At 32.1% G+C, this 11,375-nt stretch overlaps 1 protein-coding gene across 1 annotated transcript; it reads left to right on the top strand.

Annotated features, from left to right (window-relative positions):
- The first annotated feature begins 3,350 nt into the window (after positions 1-3,350).
- LOC117173950 (odorant receptor 4-like) lies at positions 3,351-11,057 on the top strand. The gene is made up of 6 exons (XM_033362598.1): positions 3,351-3,475; positions 3,700-4,065; positions 6,354-6,558; positions 7,212-7,367; positions 8,210-8,266; positions 10,926-11,057. Exons 1-6 carry the CDS (start codon positions 3,351-3,353, stop codon positions 11,055-11,057), a joined length of 1,041 nt encoding a protein of 346 aa, XP_033218489.1.
- The last annotated feature ends 318 nt before the right edge of the window (positions 11,058-11,375 follow it).

An 11,375-nucleotide genomic window follows, 5' to 3' on the forward strand; every position in this document is an offset into this window, starting at 1 on the left:
TTGTCCAAAAAGTTCCGGGACAGACAAATAAATCCTTAGGTACGATTTTTGGAAGAAGGTTGAGGTCATTCTTGAAGTAACTTTTAACCAGGAATCCAGTGGTGACCTTAGTTTTGACCTTGACCATGAATTTGATAGTTATTTAAAGATCACCTTCATTTTTGAAATGGAATGGCCCATTTTTGGCATTGGCAATTAGAATAGCGGAAAACTTTAAGTTAAAAAGTGCAGTCTGGTCATAGATGAGGTATGGCCTTGATGGACGTATCAAGGTCATTCAAACTTCAATATGGTCTGAACATTTTTTCGCAAGATAGCTTGTGAAAATCATCCTCTTACCCTACTTACTTACTTAAGCAATGCACATTAAATAGTGGACATCGAGAGACCTTGACCATGACCATAAAGGTCATATCAGGGTCACTCTTTGTTTTTCAATTGAAGCTACTCTGTTTGACATCGGAAATTGGAAGAACGGAAAATTTTACCTTAAGAAGTGTAGTCAGATCATAGGTCAGACAGGTCAACTTGATGGTCATATCAAGGTCCTTCAAACAAGGTCATTCAATCAAGGTCATTTCATCAAGGTGAAACCTTATCTATCACCTGACTACAGTTTTTAATGTAAAATTTTCCCTTTTTTCGATTTCCGATGTCAAACAGAGTCGTTTCAATTAAATAACAAAGAGTTACCTTGATATGACCTTGATGATCATGGTCAAGGTCACTGGATGGTCACTATTTAATGTATATTGTTTAACTAAGTAAGTAGGTAAGATGATGATTTTCACAAGATAGCATGCGGAAAAAATATTCAGACCACATTGAAGTTTGAATGACCATGATGCCTCCATCAAGGTCACACCTTACCTATGACTTGACTACACTTTTTAACGTAAAATCGTTCACTCTTTCAATTGCCAATGTCAAAAAAGGCCGTTCCATCACAAAAAAATAAAGGTGACCTTGAAATAACCATGATGGTCATGGCCAAGGTCAAAAATAAGGTCCGCACTGGATTCTTCGTTGAATTTCACTTCAAGAATGACCTCAACCTTTCAAAAAAAAATTGTACCTAAGGATTTATTTGACTTTACCGAATTTTTTCGAAAAATTGGAAATTCTAATTTTAACCGCAAAAAATAACCAAAAATTACATTTTGCGGTCAAACTATGCAAAATAGCCAAAAAATTGTTATAAATGGTTTTTTTACATTCTCATCAGAGAAGGTATTATATTTGTGTAAAATTTGACATTCCCCCCTCCCATTTTTGTCATGTCTGCGTTTTGAGAACCCCTGAATCCGAAAAATAGGTTTTTACTAATGTGTCTTCCTGTCGGTCTGTCTGTATGTATGTATGCCTGTCTGTGAGCACGATGACTTTCGAAAGAATTGACAGATTGGATTGGTCTCTGGTACACTCTTTTGGTGTTCTAAAATAAAGGTCAAGTTCGTTAACCAGCCATTTTGAATAAAAATTCAAAAAGTAAGCCCATTTTTAAAAAGTTTGATTCCTAAATGCCTTACAAGATTATCAGAACAAAATTATTGAATTTTCTTTAAAAATTAAAAATTACAATTTAAACAGCATACAAAATAATGTAAAATTAAAAAATTACATTTTTTCATTACACAATTTCACAGTATTTGAAAAAAAAAAATATAAATCATTTTCAATTGCGCAATTTGTATCTGCTCATCTTTTACCGTATTTTGCATAGTTTAGCCGAAGAATGTAATTTTTGGATTTTCCATTATTTTGAATGCTGTCCAAATTTAAATTTTTCAAGAAAATTAAAAAATTTGTTCTGATAATCTTTTTGGGCATTCAGAAATCAAACTTTTTCTTTTCATGCCTTTTTTCATATCGTGCGTTATTTGGCTTAAAATGTTAATTTTCGTGTGTTTTTTTAAGTGTTGCAAATGCTATAACTCTGGTAATTTTTCATGTTATGAAAAAAGTCATGAGAATAAATTGTTCTACTTCTTGAATACTATGAATAACCGTACAGAGAATTTTTGACTTTTAAAAAAAAACTGATCTCAAAAATATTTAAAAAATGCCCACTTTTTTAATTTTTATCTAAAATGGCTGGCTAAAGAACATGACCTTTAGTTTAGGACATTAAACGGGTGTAACAAAGGCCAATCTAATAGATTAATTTTTTGAAGTTATCGTGCACACAGGCAGACATGCAGATAGACAGACATACATACAGACAGATAAACATACAGGCAGACAGACAAATTAGTAAAAACCTGTTTTTTCGGATACAGGGGATCTCAAAACGTGGACATATGACAAAAACTGGGACTATTATAGGAAATATTTCAAACAGAACTGTAAAAAAAACCGTAAAAATAACTCTAGTAAAAAAATGCGAATTATCAATAAAATTAGGAAGGCCAAACTTACTATTGTACCAATATTTAACTTTCAATAAATCACTCAATGTTACCGGTCCTATATATCTTCTCAATCATAATGATAAAATTTTATTTCAAATTCTGTTATAGTATAGCAGTTGTGCAGAGTAATTCTACATGTGTGAAACCACTTGCAACATATCAAACTGCAAAATACGGCATATCGCCTGACTCATTAAATTTTCAAGCAACATTCTATTCTTGATTCCGCGTCGTCGCTTATATGTACATAAAAAATGTATGGAAAAGGGTGAATGTCTTTTAGTCCTTCTGTTATGAAAATTGCCCTTCTAAATAATTCAATTTCTCCATCGCGAAACTCTTTCCACTATCGCTCGCAATTTTTCTCTCCATATTACATAGCGATAGAAATATAGACGTTATTTTCTGCTTCTTCGTAAAACATAAATTATTAATGCATTTCTCGAATCGAAGACAAGACAAGGCGACAATATACCAGAAAATTATTAGCTACAAGAGATACATATCAACTTGAGGTCCGCAGCAGTTCTTTTTTCCTACCTTGCATTAAGCAGACAGTTATAAGGAATAAAAGAATATCTTAAATCTTTATCTGACATAAATATAATTCATATAGTAAATCCTTAAATTAATGTCTGCTATTAGTTTCTGTGCCATATATTGAGTTGTTTTTTAATTAATTTAAAAACAGTTCAAATAAATCCATCAATAATGTACAAGGCAGATATTTCTGTCACAGTTTTCAAATATGTAGGCATTTGGCCAACAAAATCTTTAAATGGATGTCTTACCATTTACAATACCTACAGTATTTTTATGATTTCTTTCATGTATCTTTTTACAACTGCAAATGTCGTGTACTTGTTTCAAAATCTCGACATAGAGGAATTTACAGAATGTTTGTTTTTTGTTATCCCAATGTTAGTTATTTGTGTTAAAATGGTAGCTATTCTTATCAAACATAGGAAAATATTGGAAATAATAGACATGCTCCACAGTAAGGTTTACGAACCTCAAGATTGCGAAGAGGATCGTATTCAGGAAAACTACGACAAAATTGGAAGGTAGTATTGTAAATCTATTATCTTTATCGTTCAGGAAAGCTTAGAGTTATTTTTAGCCAGCTAAATGAAATTTCTCCTTTTGAGCATAGAGGGAAAGTTCCAGTTCTATCTCCAATATGGTCCTAACCATTGGACAGAATGGTTCTATTATTAGGAAAATATGGACAAATAGTTGGAGAGTTTAATGTCCCTTTAATTTAAGACTTATTTTATTTTTGTCTTAGGTTTGGAACGATGACTTTTATAACTTCTGTATCCATCGCTATACTAGTAAAAGTCATAGGACTACTAACAAAAGATGAAGGCATAAGGTCTTTCAAAATGTGGGTACCTTATAGCCTTGAAAATGGGACATCGTATTGGCTGACATATGTACTTTACTTTGTGGGATTTATGATAATCGCTCAAATAAGCGTAGCCGGTGATACGTTTGCTATTGTAATGATGCTTCAGCTCTGCGCTCAATTGGAAATTTTAAAGCATAGAATACTAAAGTATCCACAATTATGTATGAAAGAATTCCCAAAAAACCCCCGAACGGAGCAAAGAAACCTTGGAAAGTGGATAGAGCATCATAATTCCTTGTATATGTAAGAATTCTTTCCATAATGCAATATATGTTGTAGTTTCCAAATGATATAGCATTGGTATGGTACCTCGCATGTATTGGAATTTTATAATACAAGTCTAGTAGCCAGTAACACTTCTGTATCATGCTTGCGGCTGGATATCTCGAAATCTGTTAGAACGAAAAAAAATGTCAATCATTTCTCAGAACACTTCTCGATGGAGAAAAAAAAAAAAATTTTCTGCTTGAGCCAAAACTTTTGTTAATATATAGTATATAACGCGCGTATTGATGTAATTCAAGGAATTCATGGAATTTAAGGAATTTATGTAATTCGCAGAATTTACGAAATTCTGGGAACTCATATAACGCCTGGAATTCACGGATTTCGTAATATTATCGAAATGAATGGAATTCACGGAATTCAAGGAATTCAGGAAATTCGATGAACTCGCGGTATGCACAAAATACAAGAAATTCACGAAATTCAAAGAATTGATATAATTCCCGGAATTCAAGAAATCTAAGCAATTCATAGATTTTACGGTATACAAAGAATTTACGGAATTCACAGAATTAATGGAATTCGACCAATTCTATGAATTTACGGATTTAGAGAATTCACGGAATTTAGTAACGTCAGGGGATTCACGGAATTTACAGATTTCAAGAAATCTAAAGAATTCCCGAAAAGCAAGGAATTCACGGAATTCAACGAATTTACGGTATCAAATTAATTCACGGAACTCAAGGGATTCATGAAATTTAAGAGATTCACTGAATTCGTAGACTGCACAGAATTTATGCAATTTGAGAATTTATGGAATTCGAGAATTTATGGAATTCACGGAAATTCTGGAATTTTTGGAATTAATGGAATACACGGCGTTCATGGAAATCACGGAAGCCATGGATTTTACGGAATTCGTAGAATTCACCGAATTTAAGCAATTAACTGAATTGAAATAATTCGAGAAATTCAAAGAAGTCGTGAAATTCATGGAATTCACGATATTCAAGGAATTCATGGACTTCATGGAATTCACAAAATTCAAGGAATTCATGAAATTCAAGAAATTCATGGAATTTACGAAATTCAAGGAATTCATGAAATTCAGTGACTTAATGAAATTCATGGGCTGCATGGAACTCATTGACTTCCATGGATTCCTTGAATTCCATAAATTCCACGAATTTCGCGAATTCCTTGAATTCCGTGAATTGCATTAATTCTGTGAATTTCATGAATGTGATAAATTTCGCAGATACCTTTAATTCCGTGATTTTCATGAATTTCTTGAATTCCTTGAATTACATAAATTTGGTGATCGAAAACATCCTTTGAAGTTGCCATAAAAAGCGTATGAGAATATTAAACGACTATATGAAAAATAATTCACTCCATCAAAAGATTTAACCTTTAAAAGGAGGAACTAAATAAACAAATTAAATACAATTAAATGCGGACACACGCGTACAATTATTATTTTTATTATTATATACCTAATTTATTTACTACCTACATAATCGCACACTAAATCGTTATTAAAAATTCAAACGGCTGCGATTAGATTCGAGCCTAACTTACTAATAACTAAACCCCTCGGCTAACTTACATTATGGAATATTTGACAAAAATCTCGGCAAAGCGGCGTGGCTTAAATTGATTTTTTATCAAATACATTTTTTAAAGGAACTGATAATACTCTTGTACAAATAACATTCTCTAATTTGATATCTCAGTAACTCAGTATAATAAACTTGATTGTATTTAGATGTGATATTTTATAAACGAAACTATGTGAAAAATCAAGAACAATGATTTCATAGTTTGATATGCGTTTCAGATTTCTGCCAACTTCATGTTGACAATATCAATTTTTAAAAATAATATTAAACATCGGTACTGTAAGACGAATAAGTGTAACAAAACCTCGGTTTTCGCTATTTTGGAACGATAGTATACTAAATTCTAATTCATTTTATCATTTATTCTAACAAAAGGTCGCTCAGTGTACAAAGGCCTCTAGAACTAAAATTATTAATTGAATTAAAATGATCTCGAAAATGCAAAAAACAACATTGTTTTGGATCCAAAGTGTTTTGAATTAGATAATATTTTTAATTATTTTGATTCATTTTAATGCACATCATTTTATCGGGTTGTGAAAGGCATTCGCATTTTGCATTATTTTAGCTATAAGTTTGAATTCACTGGAAAATTAGATTAGAACGAAAAACAATTATTTAATTAATCATCTCTAAAAACGGGTCTCCTTATCATTCCTTGTCTCTTTTTTGGTTTTACAGATTTGCTATAAAATTAAACGACGTATACAGCGCAGTATTTTTCATCCTATTGCTTAGCGCAACACTTGATGTCTGTACCTGCACTTATTTTCTCGCAACTTTGAGAATAACTTCCATGAAATTTTGGTCGATGTCTGTTTCATTAATATGTATTATGTTTGAAATTTATCTGTATTGTTTTCAAGGAAGTTTTTTAATGGAAAAGGTACTTTTTATTATAATTATTTTCGAAACATAACATTATTTTAAATTTTGAAAATGGTGCAAGCGATGCTGTACAGATTTATCTATTGCATAATAATTTATATTATAGCACAGCATCCGGATATTTCTGAATATCCGGTTATATCTGAAGATATCTCGTAGAAAACCTACAGATCTCTTCTGAATATTTCCAGGGTATCGTTGCTAAGCGAAATTTCTAAATACTTGGGTTATGCATATAATATCATAGGATATTTTTTTAGAGACTTCGGTGATATTCAAATTTTCAATGCAACGTAAGATATATGAAAAATTACAATATATTACGTTGGACATTTGAATATCCCAGAACTGCTAAAAAATGTCCCAGGATGTCATATACAGATCCTAAAGATGTAGAAATTTCCGTCTTATAGGGTTATCCTAAAAATATCCAACATATATCTTCAGAATATACGAGTATATATTATGGGGTTGGGCCATCAATCAAATATCCAGGAATATCCATCTTCTGTACTGCTACACAAATTGCAAAATAACAAATTAATATTTCAATAAATGAATGAAAGTGACGTTTCGAATTATATATATATGTATGTATGTATGTATGTATGTATGTACGTATGCATGTATGTATGTATGTATATGTTTCAGAGCATGGACATTAGATATGCAGCATATAGCATGGATTGGTTTTTATTATCGAAAACTTCAAGGAGAGACATCATCCAAATAATGAGACGATCGTCTAAGCCAATAACGATTACTGGAGGCTCGATATTTCCATTGTCTATTGATACCTTCAATTCTGTTCGTATACTAACTATTGTAAAGTTTTAGTCATTAAGAAATAAATAGTTTGCTGCCGCAGTTACAATTCCCTATAATCACGAGCATTCACTTGCAATCACTTGAAATCTCTTGAAATAACATGCAATCACCTAAAACAATATAAAATCAGATGCAGTAAGTCTCATTCACCGGTAATCACTCGGTATTCCCCGTGAAATAACGTGCACACAAAAGAAACATGTCGACACCTCCATTCACTATGAGTCTATCTGCTGACAGCGCCGAGTATGGTGTTATGCGTTGTGTATATGCATAGCGAATAGTATCATACATGGCGCTATTAGCACATAGCCTTATGTTATATTAAATAGAGGCGTCGATTTAATAAGTTGAAATCAGCTGCAATGACTTTGAAGTCACTGTTGAATCAAATGCAATCAATTATTTTTCACAGTGAAATTATTTGAAACTAAGTACAATGAAATTCAATCAGTTGCAATGACTCGGAATTCAGCGTGAAAGCACTTTAAATCATCTGTAATCCTATCAGTTGCAATTGTGTAAAATTAAAGTGAGGCCATCTGAAATTACTCGGCAGTCATCGCAAAATCACTACCTATTTCCTGTACAATTAATTGAAATCACTTTCATTTGTCTGCTATCACGTGTATTTTACCAAAATTTGTTTCAGATTCTTCGAATGTCGTATTCAATGTACAACTGTTTGATGCAATCTTCCTAGTGAAAAAATATTTGGCTGTGACAACAAGCTGTTCATTAGTAGAAATGGTATATTAGCTACAACAAACACTTAGTAGGTAATACTACACAGAATAAAGTAATGATAAAATTTGTTGCAGGAAATTTTTGGAGGGATAAAGTTTTATTCAGATAACTCCGCATTTTTCAAAACACATGTGATGTCATGGAAAAACAAAAGAATGTTTAACTGATATTTGGTTAAAGTTTATCCTGTAAAGTTAATTTTTGTTGCAGCGAATCTTTTATCGGAAATCGATGTAAAGTTCATCTTCTGTTTTTTCTGTGTAACTACACTGTTAAAAATGTTTGTGATTTTACAATCTATCACAACACAAAATGTAATGTGAAATTACAATTTTGGTATTGTGATGTAAAATTACAATACACGTATTATGAATTGAAAGCTTCGCGTGTCCACTGCTGCCGAGCAGCGCCATATTATATGTATCAGCTGAAATATTAATGATTTTATTTTGTGCAATATCGGAGTAGAATATTTTATTTAAATGTGAGGCAAAAGGTAAGTTTCCACATGTTTATATTAAATCTAAGGTTTTCGCGCAATATAGACTTCCTTCAGAAAGAGAATAAAAGATTGAAATTTAGCGAAATATGTTCTTCATCTGAAAGCAAAAATAGAAGTTGGTATTTTCGTAGTAGCTTTAAGTATCTACTGCAGATTATATTATTTCGTGATATAAAAATAAAAATTAAGACATTCTAAAAGTTACCGCGAAAATACCAATTTCTGTTTTTGCATTTAGATAAAAAACATATTTCCCTAAATTTAAATTTTTCATTCTGTTTCTTAAGAAAGTCTATATTGTGTGTAATTTTCTGACCCAGTGCCATCTTAATCTGAAACTTGAAAACTTTTCAAATTTTCTGTTTTTTTTTTTTTTAATTACGAAGTTTTAGTGATGAAGCTAGTCTGGCTTTTATTCACCAACCAAATTTATTTCAATTAATGTCAAATTCAATATAAAAATAATCACATATAATTACTTTTAAGAGCAAAAAAGCGAAAGACATTCTGTTACACCGCGACACCGTCACACAAAAATTTAATTTCCTCCGAACTGATTAACTTTTTTGGATAACAAATTATTAATTCTCATTCAGCATCCCCATACCTCGAAAGTATATTTTTATTTTTGTAAAAAATCAAAAATCCTACTTCTAATCGCTACTGAAGACCGATTTTTAAACCTTATGAAATTCCACCCTATTAAAAATTTCTGTTGTGATTTCACAATAAATTTAATATAAATTTATTACCAAAACGTAATGTATACTATACTATACTACACTAATTAATTTATTTGTAAAGTCGTTAAACCTAACTTCTTTTGATTGTACCTTAACGGCATGATCGCTTTGATCTGAAACCATTTTTTTCAATAGTTGGAGGGCAAAATACCCCAAAAAAAAGCTTTTTTCGGCCTCCTTTTTCAAACGTCGACTTTCTCCTGCTTTCGAAACGAGATAGACTTTAGGAAAATTTCGGAAAAATTGATCGGTATTCTTTCAACATTCTTTAATGCAATAAATTCTTCAAAATTGGTAAATATTCTATAACTTACTTTTTATGGATATTTATTATTTATATTTACTTTATCTTAACCCTCGTAGTACCACTTGGTGTCAGATCCGACCCCATGATTCATTGGTTGCGGGCTAGTGCATGCGTGCGAAGGAGGAACGTCTCTTCCGCTTTAGTGACCTTTCCTTCAGTCTCGCTCCACCAAATAATGCAAATTTGCTTTATTTTTTCACCTTTTTGACATTAGTCCAAGTTAAATTCCTAAAATTTCATTTAATGTGTTATTTACACTAGTAAAGTGATTTTTGTTATCTTCACAGCGTAATTTGTAATGGGAAGCTTCATTAGGGGAAAACTGTTAATGTGGCCTGAAAATCTATTAATTTCGTCTTAAAAAAGGCTATAGATATTACCATGATAGTGAGTGGTTAAAACATTGTAAGTAGAACAACTCCAATAATGCAGGAATCGGATTTGAAAAATAGCGCCTTTTAGGGGATATGGAGGAAATCTGAATTAGAAGTATTCAACGAAAAATTAATGAAAAGAATTTTATCTGAAATAGGCAGAATAAGCACTCTTTTCCTGCCTGCGGAGAGGCAGTAAAATAGCACTTTATTGTACTACGACGAGCGACACGAAAATTAACAGAAAGGAAGAAAAGTGAGTGAGAAGTGAAAGGAAAGTGAAAGCAAAGAGTGAGAAGCATTTATTTCAAAACTGCGTTAAACTACGAAGTGGATTTTGGACTTATAAACGCCGCCACACGCGCGTACGTACCCGGTACAATCAAACGCCATTTTATAGAAAAAGAGCGCTTATTCTGCCTATTTCAAATAAAGAAGCGTATGCACTACAGCAGTAAAGTTGTTTTAAACTTACTGCCTAGGTACGTAATCTACTATTATTTTGCTGTATTTTGATCATAAACGATTTTGTGTTAATAATAAAAGAGTTTTTGTGCAATGAAAAAAAGGTGGGGTCCGATACGACCCCACCTGGTCTTCTGAGCTTATGATCCCCACATGGTACTACGAGGGTTAAGAACAAATGAGGATAGGAAGCCGTTTACTGGCTCCAAATATGCAGGCTTGTGATGCGAGTGCAGTTTAGTAATTAAGTTTATTATAAGATCATGCTTACGCAACAAAAATCATTTTGAATATTTTTGAAATTAATCAGAGTTGGCGCATGGGCCGCACAGCAGGGCATGTCGTAGGAAAAAATACCCTTTCGATGATAATAATAACTCTTCTGTCACATCTGTTCAGGGGAGTAGGCTTGCTTTCGGAGTTACTATTGTCATCGAAAGGGTACTTTATTCTACAACTTTTCCCACAGTACCGCTCACGAGAGATGCAAACATTCACAATTATGTTTTTTGTCTAAGAATGCAACTTTAGGCTGGAATAAGGCAGAAAAATCTAGTTTATAATCCAGTTTTTTCCATATTTTTCAGCAAACTCCGCAGAATTGTAGTATTTTAATTAATCGAGTGAACTTTTTTATTACTAGGACCATAAAGTCCTTTAATGAACTTAATTTTACTTTCTTTGGATGTTCTAATGAGATGCACATTTCTCTAATCAGAAGAAGAAGCAAGTTGTAGACATAATTTCATTTTCAAAAGAAAAATGATTACATTTTATCAATGCATTTTTCAGATTTTTCCTAACGTTGAAAAGAGGCTGAAAACCTCTGAGTTTGAAATGTTTTGCCCT

This window comes from Belonocnema kinseyi, chromosome 5 (genome assembly GCF_010883055.1).
Source record: "Belonocnema kinseyi isolate 2016_QV_RU_SX_M_011 chromosome 5, B_treatae_v1, whole genome shotgun sequence".
NCBI classification, from domain to species: Eukaryota; Metazoa; Arthropoda; class Insecta; order Hymenoptera; family Cynipidae; genus Belonocnema; species Belonocnema kinseyi.

Coding starts and splice junctions, on each gene's coding strand:
- LOC117173950 (XM_033362598.1), top strand. CDS start 3,351: ATGGTAGCTATTCTTATCAAACATAGGAAAATATTGGAAATAATAGAC. Junction 4,066..6,353: donor CATCATAATTCCTTGTATAT/GTAAGAATTCTT, acceptor TTGGTTTTACAG/ATTTGCTATAAAATTAAACG. Junction 6,559..7,211: donor GAAGTTTTTTAATGGAAAAG/GTACTTTTTATT, acceptor TATATGTTTCAG/AGCATGGACATTAGATATGC.